This window comes from Meleagris gallopavo, chromosome 2 (assembly GCF_905368555.1).
Source record: "Meleagris gallopavo chromosome 2, MGAL_WU_HG_1.1, whole genome shotgun sequence".
Taxonomy (NCBI): Eukaryota; Metazoa; Chordata; class Aves; order Galliformes; family Phasianidae; genus Meleagris; species Meleagris gallopavo.
Window position 1 is genome coordinate 86,386,750 of NC_139405.1, and position 19,292 is coordinate 86,406,041.

Consider the following 19,292-nt stretch of genomic DNA (forward strand, 5'->3'; position numbering starts at 1 on the left):
TTTCCTGTTCTGTATAGCTCTTTACGGAACTGTGTAAGTGTCTCTGTCGTACACAGTCAGTGATGCTCTGTGACATGGCTGGACAGCAAAGGCTCTGCCTAATTTCACACTGCCTTTCACAACTAGGAGGTTGTGTTCTACAGGGTGTTTCAATACTTATTAATAGTAACCTCCTAATATCATGAGAATATTAGAGCAGTGTATTGTAGAAATAAAGTTTTAATGTTTTTTAAACTGTCTTTTTAATTCACTTTAAGTCCACTAAAACTTTGTCTATGAATTGAATTTCATATACCATGGAGTATGTTCAGAAATTCTTTCTCTGGATCCATTTTGATCTCTTTTGTGTATGTTGGCTAACAAATTATTTATTGCTATCTCTTGAATAAGTTGGGTATAGAACATTCTCTTTTTGCTTCTTTATTCTATTTTGTATTTGTTTAATGCTTGGTGATGCTGCTGGATTACAATAGTTGTAACAGCTTATGAATTCAACGATTTAAAAGATAATAGATATTTTCTGTTACCAACACAGAAATAATTATAAATCCTCTGCATCTTGGAGAGCAAATACAAGACAAGTAATTTTTTTTGGTTAGCGTTGAATGACATCAAAGCAGGCATTGAACTCTGAATCTGGAAGCTTTGTTTTGTACCATGAAAGGCACTAGCAGCACCTCCTCTTGTAACTACTTGCTAGTAATGCATTTAAACCATGATTTTCTGCTTATTGTAAGAAATACAAATCGGAACCGACATTTGACAGATGAATTTATCTCCACAAGTCTCCACAATGAAATTGCTGAGACATGCTCAGTGCTTTTGTCCAGCTGTTATAATCCTCAGTTTTAAGAGCCAGAATCAATCCTGCAAACTTTATTTGCTCTGAAGGACTGTGAGAGTTTGTCTTCTTGCAGAGCAGTGAGAACACAAAATATATTAGCATTCTCCATGTAAGATACATTCAGCATTTTGTGTTTTTTTTCTTTTCCTTTTTTCTACATGCACCAGTCTGACATTTAACAAAAAATAGCAAGTCCTTCCAAACTTGAAAAAAAAAACAAACCTCAGGAATATGTCTGAAAATGCATCTGGCATGTTTTGAAATGTCAAATTTCTGGCACGCATAATAACATTGTGTTCCTTTCACTTTTTTTGGAAACCCATATATTAGAATCCATAAAAATAAAACACCTGCTTTCTTAACTTGTGGGTTCTCTCTGAAATAATACACATGATAGTACAAGAGAACGTGACCTGTAATTTGTTCAGGCCTTTCCAAAAGCATTGATATGCTGTGGAAGCAACTTCTCATAGGTCCTAGCAAATGGGCCATGTTGTTTTACTCTGTTTTGGAACCTGCTTTGGTGGCATGGACTCTGCAGAAAATGTGCTACAAGTATGTTTTGTAATGTGTGACTGATTTATAAAAAAAAACATCTGCAGTGGAATGTTTTTAAAAGCATGTCTAAAGCTGGAGTACTGGTGGTAGGTGGATGGTTGGACTGGATGATCTCAGAGGTCTATTCTAACCTTGGTGATACTATGAAGAGTGAGGCATGCTATTTGCACTATTGAGTGCAGTGTTGTGGGAGGAATAGGTTGATATTTTAATCATTCTGTGTATAATGACTTATTCAATGATAGGAAATGCAGTCTCTCACAAACTGCTTGATTTAGATCATTAAAGTTAGCTAAAATCTAAATTTAAAGACTTATAAGATGGCTTTTTAACTGTATTCTAATAGCTTATAGTGTGGAATGGTTTGTCTGTGAAGGCATCAGAGTTCGTTGCCTAAGCTAGGTAGAAAAGCAGATGTAGTATCAAACCTACTGTCTGTTTTCTTCTCTTTTCCTTTCTTCTTAGGGGAGATTATTGAAGTTGCACATTAGTGCATATCACTGTGTGTATAAAAATGTATCATTAAAAGAAGCATGGCCAGCAAGTGAGGGAGGTGATTCACCATATCTTCTCCATCCTTAAGAGGCCCTGCATCCAAGTCTGGGGCACCCAGCATTAAAAAAAAATTAAAAAATGGAGTGTTGGAGTGTGTCCAGGGGAGAGCCACAAAGATAATCAGAAGTCTGAAGCACTTCTCTCTCCTGTGAAAGCAGACTGAGAGAGCTGGGGTTGTTCAGCCTGGAGAAGAGAAGGCACCAGGGAGATATTATTGCAGCCTTCCATTACCTAAAAGAGGCCTACAAGAAAGCTGGAGAGAAATACCTCATCAAAGTTTGTGGTGACAGGACAAAGTGAGAAAAAGTGGACTTAGTTTAGATATAAGAAATAAATTCTTTGCTGTGACAGTGGTGAGGCACTGGAAGGGGCTTTGGGCAGCCTGATCTAGTGGGAGGTGTCCTGCCCATTGCAGCAGTTAGAACACAGGTGATCTTTGAAAGTCCTTCCTAACCAAAACTATTAACTTATTCTATATTTGTACTTTTAGGCATCATCTTGTTTAGCCCGGTTTAGTGTGAGAACAGCAGTGTGCTGTGAACACAACATTGTTTGAAGATGGATGCTGAGATGAAGACAAATTTCTGAGACTGGCAAAAAAAAGTCAGAACACTATGCTTTTCCAGTAGTACTTATTTTGCTTATTTATCCTGTTAGTACAAATGGGTTCATTCTTTGTAATATGAAAAAAAGGGGTGAAAATTATCCTGAAAAGCCAAGATATATAATTCTAGGTTAATCTGTTAAATTCCTTTTTTTTCCTTGCTACAATCTGTTCTGCTCTGTGTTACTTAGAAGTGCTATTGAGAGCTCTGGGAGGAAATAAGAGTTTATTCTCATGATTTTCATAGAGAGAGCCTATCTGAAGTACAACTTTATTATTAACAAATTCTAAGTTTTGCTTAATGGCAAAGAGAAACAGCAGGCTAGTTACAATATGGGCTATAATACTGTGAAATCTTTCAGAGTAGTCTGAGGAAGCATGCTTAACGTAATTATTGCTTAAAAGAGAAGAAAAGTCCCTTGCTGAAACCTCTGCAGATGACAAATGCTCACGACTTTTTGGGATCACTGCTGAATGTAATAGCAAATTTCATCCCTGAGTCCGAGATGACTCTCCAACCCATATGTTGAATATTGCTTCATAGTTGTAGAGTGGGAGGAAAGAATTTGCCTTCTTCCCATGTGCTGTAGCCTGGAAATACTGAACAGGATGCTGCCTTCCACCCCCTCTCCAACCTTGCAGTGCCAGCTTGTAGGGAGTTGTCTGTGGCAGCCAAGGAAGAATTTTCTGCAATTTTGAACACCGAAATCTCAGAGAATTTCCAAGTGTGTAAGAAACTTGTGTGAATCTGAATGTTGTCGCTGTTGTAAAAATAGAATCCTCTGACTTGAGGTTAGGTCTTCTTTCAGTTTTCTGGGGGTTTGGAAATGTACTTCTCTCGTAATATTAAATCTTGACCAGCGAATGTCTGAAGATTAAGCAAGTGGCCAGTAGCGTAGATTGTCCGAGTGAGAGGAAAAAGGGAAGCAAGTATATTGAAAATGAATTGTAATAGCAGTATTACAGGGTGTAGAGGCTTTTTCATAAAGAGAGGTAGTACGTGTGATGCTCCTCACTTAATAGTGGGGATTTGCTTCCTTGCATCCACAAGGGATGTATTATAAAACAGCCATGGAAAAACTAAGCAGTTACGATGCAGATATGGAACTGTGTATACAAGTAGGAAGTTCCACATGAGAAAAATCCAGCATAAAGATAAGTAAGGAACATTTTTAACACATAAATACAAGCACTGACCTTTCAACATCAGAATGGAAGAGATGGAAATACTCATGAAAGGGGGAAAGCCACACCATTACTTGTTAAAAAATCGTAAGCAATAAAAAGCCATTTTGGAAGTTGGGAGGTACAGGGTAGGTGTTGTAGTATAGGGTGTTCTCTAAATAGCTAAACTTTCTTTCGTGGTTACTCATCTCTCTCTCTTAGCTCTTGGTGCCAAGAGAAGTCAAATATGAGGGGTGGCATGCTGCTAGTAGAGCTCTGTTCTGTCCTGTGCAGCAGGATGGCAGGGCTGTCTGGGTCTGCTTTACTCACCCTGTTCCATCTCCTCCTTTTTGCTCTTCATTGTACTGTCCTCTTACCTTCATATGCCTTGTCCTAAAGCCAAATATCTCAGGAAGGCAAATGACGTGGAAAAGAGCATTATTCCTGATGAATGGGCGGGCTCTGCACCTGAAGAGCAAGTGCCCTATAATTTACACTTGTGAGTGAGAAGGAGGGTTCCTGGAAGTGATTCAGAGACACAGAAATGTGGAAGTTGGAAGGGTCCTCCTGCGATTCTGTAGTCTAGCCATGCTCAAAGCAGACGCATTTAGTGTAGTTTGGTTTGGGCCTTGAACAGACCAAGTTTGAATAACCCCGAGGATGGAGATTTCAGTGCCTCTGGTAGTCCCTTACAAATCCAGTTGGCATTTTGTATTTTCCAGCACGTACCCATTTCCACTTGACTTTCCAGTGTGGCTGTAGGAGAGACTCCTTCCATCTCTTCTATGCCTTCTATTGCAGATTGCACTAAGATGTCCCCTCAGCTTTACCTGCATTTAGAATGGGGGTTGAGGAGAGAAGAAGAGACCTCACTTTTATTCCTGCCTCCCATTTATAAGTTACCTGGTGATATGGTTGATGCCCCATCCCTGGACACTTTCAAGGCAAGACTGGGTAAGGCCCTGCACAACCTGATCTAGCTGTGGTGTCTCTGTTCATTGCAGGGGAGTTGAACTAGATGGCCTTCAGAGGTGCCTTCCAACCATAAGGATTCTATGATTTAGCTTCCCACAACCTCAGAACAATATTTCCAGGGCTGCATGCAGCTTCCCCATCCTGCTTTCCTGTTCCTGGAGTCAACTTGAGTCTTCCCAGATAACTTAGCTTCCTACCAGTTTCCTCTTCATAACTTGAAGCCATCCTGCATTTCACCCTCTGCTTTCATCCTGCACTGCCTCAATTTCTTCAGCAAAGGATATTAAATAATTAGAAACAGGTTGAGTAGCAGACAGCTAAGGGATACCCATTGGCAGCAGTGCTTTTGAGATCATCCTGAATAATCGTTCTTTGTCAGATTTATTCTTTGTAGGTTACTTCAGATATTACTTTTTTTTCTCTCACTATTCAGAAGATAATTGCCTCAATATGTGCTGTTGCTACAGTGCTGGGGCAAAATAAACCAGTATGTTTGGATGCGTGAAGTGTAAGTCTTTTGAATAGAAATGGAATGATTCTGAGATTTTACAATAGCAAGTATGTGCCCTGTTCTGTGTCAGTGCCTCAAAAATATGGTGGCAAAAACAAAGTTCAGAGGAAAGTCACAAAAATGAGAAGGGATTTGAAAAACAAGTATTACAGTGTGAAACTTACGAAGGTAAAGTATATGAAGGGCAGGACTGGATGGTGGCTTGGATTGTGTGTATGTGTAGATAAAGTGAAGCAGGGGAGACCTTGTAGTTTTGATAAGAAAGTCATAAAAAGAACTGGTGGCTGGGGATTCTGGCAAATTCAGCTTTGAAATACAGTGCAATTTCTTGAAAGCATCAGAAATATGGTGCAGTGTCTTAAAAGTGAGGGTAGTTCAACAGTACAAAAGATTAAGGGGAGTGGAAGAAGGACATTAAAACAAGAATAGATATTTTTCTAAAAAATGTTTTTTTTTTTTTAATAGTAAATGCATTTCTTGTAAATATTCTGTGGCTTTATGCGTATGGGGGTCAAACTTGATGGTAAAAATATCCTGGGTGACTCTTTCTCTTCCCAAGGTCACACAATGACTTTTGGCAAAGATGATTAACTTTCACTTAACTGTATGGTTGTTAAAATAGCATTTCTCTTCCAAATGTGAGTGCTTTCATGTATAACTTAGAACAGCTTCTTGTTCAGGTACCCATTGAGGGGACTGGGAAAAAAATAGTGCATTTGCTATGTCAGAAAGTGATTTACAACAGCTAGGGTGAAGTTTTCATGCCTTGTTTTGAATATTTTTTTTCTTAATGCTATTTACATAGGTGAAACAAAGCTGAAAGCAGAGGGTGATACAAGAATTTCCTGGGATGGGGTTTATCCAGAGACACTGGTTAAATAAAGCTGGATGGCAGTGGCCATCTCCCAGTCTGCACCTTTGCTAAATGTTTGTGTGCATTGCCTGTTCACTGTTTATTCAACTGTGCAGCTTCCATGTCCTTACTTGCCTCGTGAACTGAAGGAAGGATCTATGTTACGGACTGGGGAGGAATTTTATACTTTATAAACATAATCTAAATAATTATCTTCACAAAACAGCTGTAAAAGTAATCACATCTTAAAGAAAGTGAGCTTGAATATTTACTGGATCATCCTTAGTCTTTTTTGCAGGTGATAGCAGCTGAGCAGATAAATCTTGCATGGTTTTAATCTTTGCCTTGAGTTGTTGCATATCTGGACCTTCAAGAGTTTATTAAAGTACCAAATTTAGGAAATAGTTGAAAGAATAAATATTTATGTAGTAAAGATATTTTGCCCTTTGAACATGAATGTGCTAAATTTGTTTTCTTCTCTCAGAAAACTATCTTAAATGTTAAGAGTCTGACTTAGCTCCACTGAAGAGAACGGAGCTATTTTAAGTTTTTTGATAGTTCAGGACCTCAGTTCCTCTAGAATCACTACTATTTCTATTCCTGCAGCAATCACAGCCTACTTTTGAATAAGAAAAGGACTATAGGGAAAAAAAAAAAGAAAAAACAACACCCTCAACCACTATATTTTAAAGAACAGAAATAGAAAGCCTTGAATTCTTTTTCTGTTTGTTTAGCTTATATGATTCTTCTTGGTTTGATGTCAGTGAGTGTATATAAAATAATATAATATATTGGCACAATTTTAAGATATAATCAAATATTTCCAAGATACTTTCTTTTATGTAGTCGAAAGCTGGCTGTACTAAGTTCAATGGAATGAAAAGACCCCAAAAGACCAAGATATTAACAGTGGCTTTCACTGTTGTAGCAGAACTGCTGAGTCACGGCTTGAAGTGGTGATTGAACACCTGGTGGGAAGGCAGGCCCAACCCAGGGGAGCTCGGGTGCATGCAATGCTGCTGAGTGACCGGGAGGGGTGGAGCTTGGATCCACCTCTTCCCAGACCTCATTTAAGGGTTGGCAGTGGAGGTAAGGGTACTTTGCTGGAGATCCCTGTCTATCTGAGGCCTTCTGAAGGTAAGCAGCTTCTTTCCTTTATTTCTGTGCCTATGGCTGTTGTATTTGAGCAAATCCTCTCTTGCAGAGCTTGCTACTCTGCTGTCACTGCTGTACTTTCAATCCCATTACAACTATATATCATAAAACAATAAAAACAGCTTCTGCAGGTTTAGCAGAAGCTTTAACCAGTTTTCCCCATGGCTATAGACTACTGTTAATTAAAAAAAAACAAACAGTAATCTGTTTTATCTCCAACTGAATGCTTCCAGAAATGAGGGAAAAGAGGGAAGATAGTTAAAGAAATGAAAAGGGCTAAGATTTCAAATAAAATGTTAAAACCTTCAGCTGAAGTGGGGTTCTTTGTTGTCATTTTTACTCTTACGGCTTTTGACAGTACATCACGTGTCACTGGGAATGGTGTTAGCCATTATTTTTAGAAAAAGATTATGAAAAACTGTAATAGGCTGGATCTGTTGTGCTTGTTGGAATCCAGTCCTCTTTGACAGATAAATAAAAAGGAGATGGATAAATAGAAGGGAATGGAGATAGAAAATACAATTCTTGATTTTGATATTCTGTACTGAAAGAGGCAGACAGAGCTCATAGATGGTCTTTTCTTCATATAGCAAACATTTTAAATGTTGTGTATTTCCTACTACTTCTTTTTTGATTTCACTCAAAATGTTGCAGTCATGACATTGCAAATCATTTGTATTAACTAAGCCAGCCCTACCTTCCCTTTTTAAAATGTAGAGCACAAAAATAGATGTGTGGGAAGAGGAGGAAGTGAAGAGCTATCAGCAGAAGCATTTATCTGGCACATCAGGGACCTAGTTGAATTTGATAGTGATGATAGTGTTTCTGAATTCTCTGCCAGTGTTCTTTTATGCAGACTTTGAGAGTTGTAGCAATAATGGATATAAGTTCCTGTGTATCCTTTGTCAACTAGGTGTAAGCATAACATAGTCTATATGTTGCTTTAAAAGTTTACTTGGATTGGTTCAGTTTTCATGTTATCATTATGTCACTTTCTATCAACATCTAAGCTATTTGTGATTACCAGTTACTGCACTCTGCCCCAATGGCTGTTTTCTTTCCTTTATCAACACTTACTATTGGCCCATTTAAACTGTACATTCCTGAGTGCAGACAGAATGGTCTCATAGAATATTGCTTCAGGATTAAGTTGTCAGTTGGATTAAATTGTCCTCTTTTCTTTAAATACATATACATATGCACGCTTAAAATTAGACCTTTTGGATATCCAGTAGGAATAAGTTTGACTGAGTCTTATTATCAGAGCATAGTTGAGTTTCAACTGTACAATTTGAGTGTCAGATTTTATCCCATTGATTGGCTTTTTTGTTTTCCTTGGATCTGTTGAAGGAAGGAAAATTCTGTGGAATCTCAAGTTGCTTGATAAAGAGAGAAATAACAGTATGGGCTTTCACAGTCAGTATGAAATCATGGTTTCCAGGGAGACCTCAGACTCATTGCTTGCAGCCGGGATGCTGAGCTGCCAATGGTAGTTGCTTACATAAGTTTCTCATCCCTGTATTGTTCTGCAGTCAATCATGTATCAGTTCAGCAACTCAAAAGCTGTAGCAAGGCTTTTTTAATGGCACAGCATCATTGAGGAGTCCAGCAAAGTGCAAAATGCCAAAAAAAAAAACCAAAAAAAACCCCACAAAAAAACAAAAACAAAACAGAAAAAAAAAAGGATTTAAAAATACATTTCTGTGATTTCAGATGTTGGAGCATGAATACAAACTTTCTCTGCAATAGATTGGAGGAGTCTGTGGGTTTGCTGTGCTTCATTGAATCTCATGAAAAATAAATAGTCAGCCAATTCATTTAAGAGTGTTTTTTTCTTTCTGCTTTCAGAAATATTTTTCTTTCTCGCTTGGATTAAAACAACTGTATTTGTCTTTAATGTATAACGTCTCATGAAATAGGCTGGATAACCTGTTATCTTGTAGTGTACAATTTGATGAGAAGTATACATAAAAAAAAAAAAAACTTTGAAAATCTGCCTAAATATGATTCATTTCTTTAATCCTCTCCACTTCTTTACTTAATCTTCATAATGCTTTATGCTACCGGATGCATTAAAGCTATAAATATGGAGTGTAAACTTACCATGTTGTGTTAATTTGTATGAATTTATTTTGTACACCGCATACTGCCAGTAGTGGAAATTGCAATTGTTTCGCACAGTTTTTTCATTTAAATGACTTGCTCTTTTTTCTCTTTTTTTTTCTTTTTTTTTCTTACTTATCTCTGAAATGCCTTTCGGATTGAAGATTTAAACGATTTATCAGTAGTCAAGTAATGCACTTTTGATGTTATCAATTTTTAATGTGAGGCTGAAGTTGTAGCTCTGCCATGGGGGGATGAAATATCAAACATAAACATGAAATACTTGTTAATGCCTTTATTGAGCTCTGGATGAGAAATCTGAAATAACATTTAAGCAGCCTTGTCTCTGCGTATAGAAAGGGGCATAGGTGTCCCTGCCTGTGGAAAAGGAGGTGGAACTAGGTGGTCTTAAAGATCCCTCCCAACCCAAACCATTCTGTGACCCTATGACAGGTCATGCTTGTAAATGCGAGACTGCAGGTGACTGCAGTCCTTTCCTACCTCTGTCACTATTTTAAAAAGAAAGATAGCAAAGAATGTTGAAACAAGGTGGAAGACCCAGATAAAATCTATATTAGTCTGTGTGTTTTAAGGGAGTCCATGAAATGTTTTATGCTTGTTTTCAGGATCAGCAGATGTCTCTGTGTACTCTGCTGTGTTACTCTGTGTAACTGCATATTCCTATATAGCAGCTGTAATATAAATAAGTATAGATGCGACTTAGCTGGAAAAGAACTGCTGTACAACTGCTTCTCATTTTTGTTGCACTGGTGCTAACTATAATAACAAGTAAAGAAAACTCACAATGTATGCATCTTAAACACGTCATTCTCATTTTTGATCCCTCTTAGTAAAAACTCCTGTGAGCTATTTTGTAAGCACGTATTTAATGCTGTAGAACAGTCCTAGTGTGAAAATAATTATACAGGTGATTGTACTAAAACAGTTCATTCCTACATAAAAATAGAAAAATAGTATGGGAATAGTAATACCCTCCTTATTGTAAGCAATTTTATGTACTTATGCATGGCACTGCAATTATGTACGCGTATTTATGTACAAACTGAGCCTAAGCTGATTGTGTTTACAGCCTCACCCTTCCAAGGCAATGCTGTTATTCTTTTAAGTGATTGAAGGTATAATAACCTCATCAGTTGTGCTTACTGGGAAAAATAAATGAAGTGTAATAATATGGAAATAATGGAAAACATTGCAGAATGGAAGTGAAATCCAAGTGGAAATACAGATTCAGACATATTACTTGTTAAAAGTAGCAGACTTGGAAGTAACTTCATTAACTTTTTGAATGTTTAGGGCTGGTAATATTAGGAATAAGCATAAAAAGTTAATATAAATTGCCCCAAAATGTTATTTGTAAGATTCATTTATTTTGAAAACAGATTGAATATAAAAAAGGTGATACAATATTGCATTTCTTTTTCACATTTATTTAATGCACATAAATCGGAATTTTCAGGGTTGCTTTTGTCATGCTGTACTTTTTCTATATTAATGCATAAGCTTTGGAAATAGAAAAAAATCTCCATTATGTCCTTTTAATCATTGTTATAATAATGTTTTAATATTTCTTTCTTTGTGTGCCAAACTGAATGATCCCTAGCTGAATTGAGAGATGTTTATACAGTGATGTAATATGAGAGAAGTGTTAATTTATACTTGGAAGACAAGATAGTATGCATAACCCTTAGACTGTTTATTTTCTTGGAATGCTGGAAAAGGTTAAAACCTGCCCTTACCTGCTTCTTTCATAGGAAGAAACTAGCAATGGGAAGAAGCGAAGAAAGAAACAACCTCTGTAACGCTTCAATGCCATTCCTGAGCAAGAACTCTTAGTATGTTAGGGAAGCCAGGCTTTTCAGAGAAATGAAGTCTCCCTCCGTTCCCCAGTTTGAATAGTGATAAAACTGCACAGAAGAGCAAATAGTTTTGATTCTGTAAGATTCCAAATTGCTCTAAATGGAAAGTTTCTTCAGCAAATATTCCTGGGAAGAGTAAAATGATACACAGCTGGGCACTAGAAAGCTGCATGTGGAAACAGTGCATCAGCAGGCTGCCTTCTCAGACACAAGAGGTGCTGCTTTTAGGCTTCTTAAATGCAAGGTGGAAATGCTGCCTAACCTGCTTAGACACCTGTTTCCTACTGAAAACTCAAGGTGGGCATGAAATTCTTCTGCTGTGTATGCATACAGAGGTGTTGTGGTTTAACCCAGCAAGCAGCTAAACACCACACAGCCTTTTGCTCTTCCCTTTCCCCCTCACCCTAAAGGGGGGGGAAGAGAACTGGGGGGGGGGAAAAAAAAACAACTCACAGGCTGAGATAAAAACTCTCTTCCTTTTCTGTCTTGTTCTTACTGTTCTTTCTATTTACTAATTATATACGTGTATGTGTATATATGCAAAACATATGATGCACAAGCACTTGTTCACCACATGCTGACTGATGCCCAGCCAGTCTCTGAGCAGCCCCAGACAACCCTCTGCAGTTCTATAAGTGTGTTTTTCTTTTTTTCTAACACAATGTCATATAGTATGGAATATCCCTTTGGCCAATTTAGGTCACCTATCCTGATTCTCATGCCTTCCAGCTTCTTGTACTCCTTAGACCCATTGCTGGCAGGACGATACGAGACACTGAAAAGCTGAAACAACCGTGGCTCTGTACAACACTGCTCAACAACAATTAAAGCATCAGCGTGTTATCGATGTTGTTTTGGTTCTGGGAGAAAAACATAGCATTGTACCAGACGCTGTGATGAAAATCAACTCTTGTCCCAGCTGAAATCAGGACAAGAAGATGCACTTGTCTGAATGTTTCTCTATGTACTTCTGTGTAGCAAAGCTGTTTTGAGAGTTGCATGCCTTTGCCATCTCCAACACATGGGCAAGCATTGAATTCCTTCAAAATCAAGTAATGGCTGTTTGTTTCATTAATGGCTGTACCGGGTATCCATTTCCTTCCCAGCTGGGGGTGTGCAGTGTTTGCCCTGTTAGTGTAAATGCTGCTGCAGAGCATAATTGCAGTGCCCAGAAAATGCACCAAGGAAGATGGTGCATATAGACACTTACTGTCTAATTGGTTCAAGCTGCCTAAAATGGCACAGCATGTGGCTATGTTGAGATGACACTAAGCTCCAAACTTAAATGAATTTTCTACCCGTGTATGACAGAAAACAAACAAACAAACAAAAAACCCAACTTGTAGAGAGAGATTGTAATTTGTCTGTTTCTGTAGTTTACCATGCATTCCTGAGGCATGGGGTGGTGGAGCCAAGCTTTCTTGCTATTGTTTTGCCTTTCGCTTAGTCTGAGATGAGCAGAAGCTTGCCTGGCTTTCAATGCAGATTACAGGCACTTAGATACTGAATAATATCTGGTGTACTCTACAGTCCCTTTTTTCAGGGGTACAAAACAGAGACCTTTATTAAGGCATTTGGGATTGCTCTTTACAAGAGAATCTGTTTTATCCAGAGGGCTGTTCTCACTCAGAATATCCTTTTAGTATCAGAATGGTGGCAAGTAACCAGCACAAAACCAACGCACAAAAAAACCCCTCGTAAAATAAACATATAGTCAAGACTAGAAGAATGACCAGGCTGAGTTGTAAAGATCCACCGAACCGAGTATCCTGTCGCACTTAATGTCTGATAGACCCTTGTGGCCTGATAGGCCTTTGCAGCTTTAAGTTAAACAGTTTTGTAGAGCTGGGAGGTAGCCAAAGGTTTGCTTTTGCTACCCAGTGCATCACTAGAATTGCAGAGCCTTTGGGTGTGGTGCACTGTTCCATTTACAGTGGAAAAATGAAGTAGCCATGAGGGAAACCTCGACAAATACAGTAATGTGTGATAATTCTCTTGTATTACTCTCCCAGTACCCAAACCTTTACTTTAGCTGGATGCAATATCTGTGCATTAATTTAGTTACCCTGTATGAATTTGTCTTCCATGAGTTCTCACATGTTAAAACCAGATAGCTATACTTAAGAGGTAGGAAAAAAAAAAAAATGATTTCCTGGTTACATTTGTTAAAATCTACTCACGGATAAAAAGAAAAAAAAAAAAAAACAACTAAAAGTCTTTTATGTTTGTTTTGTTTTGTTTTGTTTTCAAGCAATTTCATGTTGCTTGCTGTAATATTTTGAGGTATATGGCTGGCTACTATTTGATTCCCAGCAGATGCAGAGAAAGTAAGGAGCAAACAGGACTCCCGTGTCCTGCTGCCTGTTCAGGTCTGGGACAGATCTGCTACCCCTCAGGGGTTCCCCACACAGCCTGAGCCAGCTCCTGAGCTTCTGCGGCAGAAAGTTGACATGAAAACCCTGACTTCTCAGCTCTCAAAGGCAGAGCAGAAAGCAATGAGCACTTCCATGAACCACCATAGAGACTACTTTCTATGTTTCTTTTACAAGAAAAAAGATAGAATGGTCATGATCAGCTGTGATTAATTTTATTTTTTTTTGCTGTGTCAGTGGAGAGGTCCTAGGCTGGTATTAATGATGGCCTCTTCATGGTAGCAGAAATGAGGCACTTTGGCAAGTGTTTTCTGTAAGAAATTTCAAGTGTGCTTCTGTTGCCTGGGCTGTAATTACTGTGTTGAGAAGACACAGAAGTTTGGTCTCTAGAATTATTGGTTTGGCATCTCTTTTGACTATTAAAAATGCAGTGCTATATTATTATTTTCTTTAAAATTTATTGAACACTGGTAATTCCTGGAATCTTCTTTGGGTGGTTGCTTAAGTTTTAGGTTTATCCTTTTAATTTTGGTTTCTATTAGTAAGTCTGTTTTGGACTACTAAGTGCTTAATTTGGCTTCATACTTTAGGTTCAGTATCTCATATTTTTTGGGTTTTGTTGTAAATGAAATACAGAAAGACTGTTGCAAAGAAATGGAAAAAAATCTTCCACTGAAGGAATACAATTTAATTCTGCAAATCAGACAAGCCTGTTTTGGCAATTATTCTGCTGATTCTTTTTAAGAAATGCCTCAAATGCAAGCATAGTTTTCACCAAGAGAAATCTTGCTCCGATGTAATAGTTCAATGACTTTAATGTCTTTCAAGGTTAAAGACTTACCCTGATGGCTGCTGTGGAAATTTCTTCAGTGTGAGAAGTGAGATATATATTATGCATGCCCTACAGTTCCCTCATGTGCTTCCAACGCTGATGCCTGATAACTTGTGAAGGCAGAATTATTTCTTTAAGCAGTGGAGCAAGAAGTTTGGATATGCCTTAGTTTAAGAGGCCATTACTGCATGGTGAGCAAAAGTTCCTGCTGTTTGGATAGATGGGGTGGAGACCAGGAAGGCCTGTTAGCATTTTTCTTTCTTGCTCTAAATTTTTTGTCTGCTAGGACTTTTGTTTTGCAGAGTTTTAGGACAACTTGATGAGAGCTGACCAGTGGGGACATATGAGGGCTATGCCATTAATATTTCTGTCATTTAAAATACGTCCACGAGTGAAATGGATGTAAATGAATAAAAGTGAAAATCATAGAATGGCATGGATTAGAAGGATCTTTGATAATCATCTCATTCCAACCCTCCTGCCATAGGCAGGATTGCCACCCACTGCATCAGGCTGCCAAGAACCCCATCACACTTGGCCTTGAATGCCTCCAGGACAGGGGCTTCCACAGCTTCTCTGGTCAGCCTGTGACAAAAGGCCACAATGAAGTTCCCCCAGGCCTGACGTATACGTTTCTTGACCTTCTTCATGGAAGGCATTTTAATTCTAGGAAATGGTCTAAAAAAAGAGAAAGAATGGTAGTGATAGAACTAACATGTGATAGGTAAATACAAATATGACAAATATCATAGCTGGGTCTGAAGAGAGAAAGGGGTTGCTTAGTCTTCTGGCCAGTTGTAAAATATTTGATGGAGATGAGGAGTTGTGCAATGAGTTGTCCCTGAATTGCCACTGAAAATTTGCCATAAATTTAGCTCTTTTTTTTCAGCCAGCTTTGAGATGATCATTCTGAAGGATATACTAAAAGGTGAACCCCAGAGCTAGAGGAATCTTAGCTTTCTCTATCAGAACTTCTATTTTTCTTATTGATTTCTCACATAAAATTAAGATCTAAAAATCATGCTATTTAGACCTGTGCCTTCTGAAGAAAGAAGAACAGAAATACTCAGGACACTACTCTAAACTAAGACTGGGCCTTTCGTGTACCATCTGCTACCTCAGACATTTCCAAGAAACTGATACAGGTGATCCCTAGGTAAACCTCTAAGTGGTTTTTGGAGATGTCCAAGAAGAAGACTCCACAGCCTTTGGGCAGCCTGAGAAATGTATATTTTCACATTATATATATATATTTTTTTTCCACGGTAGATTAGAAGAGTGGCTTAATTAAAATAAATTTATTACATTATATTTAGGATGGTGTTGCGAGACCAAAATTCCATATTTGCCATTAGAGACATAATTCAGAGATCGTGATTACAAAGGAGATATCATGAACGGAATAAAAAAATTAAAATTTAAGATGCATATAATTCATATAACTTTGGGTGTTATGGGACACAGTCACCCGGCCTTGATGGTTCCTGTTGTCCTGAATCCTCGTGGTGGGCCCAGCTCCAAGGTGGATGAGACAAAGGTGTGCCTGACTCCCTGAAGGGGGCTTGGATTGAGACAACAGTAAATTCTGTACAGCTGTACCTGATGCATAAACACTTGCTTCGGAATAGGAGCTGTCAAGGCTTTGAATAATGGCATCAGAAGAAGGATAGCAGATTAGCAATTGTAGCAGTTATTGATAATAAAAACTCCTTGTAGCCCATATGTGGGCCTTGGTGAAAACTGAGCTTTGACAGAACTCAATTCTGGGTGTGTGTGCCTGACTGACACGATTTGAGTCTGAGGTCTATTGCAGATCAGCTTTATGTCAGAGCCTGCAGATTCTATTGAAATTGTTCCTCGTGCACAAGTTTTGTACTGTAATGACACTGTATCTTCTCTTATTTCTTCCCCTTCTAGTTTAACCTCAAGACTTTGAAAATATAATACACATGGCACAGCTTGTAAGACTTTTTCAGACACTGTTAATTCTGCTACTTTGTGACTACATCTCAGCTGAAGATGGAGAAACAAGAGCAAGTAAGTCTTAATTTTTATATTTCAGCTTAAGGCAATCTCAAAGCATGCCGTATGCTATCTGTTTTCAATCCCATGAAGATACTTCTTTCCATGGTAATTTCCCTGTTGAAAATTCTATGATACAATATCTTATTCCTTTTATAGGAAGAGGTTACCTGTATAAGTTTCTTGGAAATGTCTGAGGTAGCAGATGGTACAGTAAAGACCCAGTCTTAGTTTAGAGTAGCGTCCTGAGTATTTCTGTTCTCCTTTCTTCAGAAGGCACAGGTTTAAATAGTATGATTTTTAGATCTTAATTTTATGTGAGAAACCAATAAGAAAAATAGAAGTTCTGATAGAGAAAGCTAAGATTCCTCTAGCTCTGGGGTTCACCTTTTAGTATATCCTTCAGAATGATCATCTCAAAGCTGGCTGAAAAAAAAAAAAATATATATATATATATATATATATATATATATATATATATATATATATAAATATTCTGTATCTGTTTTATTTGGGAAAATTAACAAAAGTACCTTTTTGAAAGACAAAATGGCCAAATAAAAAGAGTGTGGAGAACTTTTCTCTGACCACAAGGATGCTTCCAGGATAAGAGTTTTTCTTCTGGTTTTCTTTCAGTCAAGCGATTTCAGTTATTTTACAGGAAACTCCATCAAATTCCTTCTGTTCTGAAAAAAAAACCCCAAAAAAACCCATATAGAAAAATAAGTGGACCCAGAGGGCTGGATTCAGTGCCATCCAAAGTCCAACCTAGATTATTCTGTGTATTTTTGTCCCTTGACCGGGCTATTTATCTTTTGTTCTGAAGAATCACAACATGCTTGCCTCTTGCTCCTTCTCCCAGCATCTTTTCTCTTTGCCACTACCTCTGCTGCATAGGCATCTCTCTAGCAGACTGTGGCTGCTTGCTTTCAAGGAAAATGAAATCTGGCAAGGAGTTTCCTTGCCATTCCTACCTAATGTGGAGTTGGAGCCTTTCATGAAGCAGAGGGCATGGAAATACACAGCAACCTGTGTAGCCCCAGGTGCCATGGGATCAAATTAACCTCTCTTGATTTTAGCTGTTTGCTTTGCACCTTGTGTATCAGTTATCTCAGCTCCTATCAGAATGAATGGAAGGTGTCTCTCCCCTCCAGAGGGTTATTGCTTCCATCTGAGGATATGCATATGCAATAGATAGGACTGACCTATTGAAATACACGTGTTAGTCCATAACCTGCAGTTGCTAATTTGGTGAGGGCTCCATTTTTGAGTGGTGAATCCATTCCGATGTCATTGTGCAGTTAGAAAGACCTCTCTAAGTAGAGTGCATTGTATTTGCTAAATGATTAGATAAACTTACTATGGAGGTTGAGCTGATTAATTGAACATTTTTCTTTTAGTGAAATCAGAATATGCTATTAACAGCATTCAGTTGAGGCTTGGGGCTTTATGACAAGTTTTAGAGGTGCCAAGTAGTAGTTTCAGAAGTCCATTAAAATGTATTTGTGGAAGGAGTGGATATTACTGCTGAATTCTGGAGTATTTGGACTATTCCTCTCCAGTGAGTTTTGGTTTGCTAACAAAAATGAATTTTTCTGTTTGTCATTTCTACAGACAATGAGATATGGGGAAAAAAAAATCCTCTCTGCTGATTGTATGAATTGCAATTGGCAGCTTGAGGAACTGAATTTCAGAATATTTCCTACTCATTTCTGGTGATAATTTACAAAACAGAAAATGGTGTAGTTTTCAGATACCAAACTTGAATCTGTGTAGCTTACAGAAACAATCTTCCTTTCTCTGACAAACTCAGCTGATTTTTTTTTTTTTAAACAATATGTATTTATTTTGACATAGATTCAAGTACAAACAGTAATTAATATGAAAGAATGTTTTCCTGTGGAAGAGGGAAGTGGTTGAGTTCACTGAAATGTTTGTTTCATTTTTGTTCTTTTCAGGTTGCAGAACTGCTCCGGCTGATTTAGTCTTTATCTTAGATGGCTCTTACAGTGTTGGCCCAGAAAACTTTGAAATAATCAAAAGATGGCTTGTCAATATTACAAGAAATTTTGACATAGGGCCAAAATTTATCCAAGTTGGAGTAGTTCAGTACAGTGATTATCCTGTACTTGAAATCCCTCTAGGAACTCATGAATCCACTGAAAATCTTATCAGGGAAATGGAATCCATACATTACTTGGGAGGAAATACAAGAACAGGAAGAGCTATTCAGTTTGCCTATGACCATCTTTTTGCCAAATCTTCAAGATTTTTAACAAAAATAGCAGTTGTTCTCACTGATGGAAAATCCCAAGATGAAGTCAAAGATGTAGCAGCAGAAGCAAGGAAAAATAAAATCACTTTGTTTGCAATTGGTGTAGGCTCAGAAATTGAGGAGGATGAACTTAAAGCTATTGCCAACAAGCCTTCATCAACTTATGTATTTTATGTTGAAGATTATATTGCAATATCAAGAATTAAAGAAGTTATAAAGCAGAAGCTCTGTGAAGGTAAGTGATCATAAAATGTTTTAGTGGGTGTGCAGAATGAAGTTTTGTACCTATACTGGTTTCTTCCACAAGCAGAATTCATGATGAATGTAGTCTAAGGCTCTTGATAACCTTTCTTATGTTCTATGATGCCCTGTCCCTGGAGATGTTCAAGGCCAGGTTGGATGGGGCCCTGGGCAGCCTGGTCTAGTATTAAATGTGGAGTTGGTGGCCCTGCATGTGGCATGGGGGTCGGAGCTTCATGATCCTTGAGGTCCCTTCCAACCCTGGCCATTCTGTGATTCTGTTTCATCACTCTTGCAGAAATCCCTCTCAAAATGTTATCTCTCTGCTAGACAAAGAGGGAAAGATGCAGAA

At 38.0% G+C, this 19,292-nt stretch overlaps 1 protein-coding gene across 1 annotated transcript in view; it reads left to right on the forward strand.

The window, feature by feature from the left end:
- Window positions 1–19,292, forward strand: part of COL21A1 (collagen type XXI alpha 1 chain) — a 101,453-nt gene that overhangs the window by 9,884 nt on the left and 72,277 nt on the right. The window contains exons 2-3 of the mRNA XM_085217884.1: window positions 16,321–16,440; window positions 18,384–18,935. Of these exons, the coding sequence (XP_085074010.1) occupies window positions 16,353–16,440; window positions 18,384–18,935 (640 nt within the window). The 5' untranslated portion in view covers window positions 16,321–16,352. The remainder of the gene's footprint in view (window positions 1–16,320; window positions 16,441–18,383; window positions 18,936–19,292) is intronic.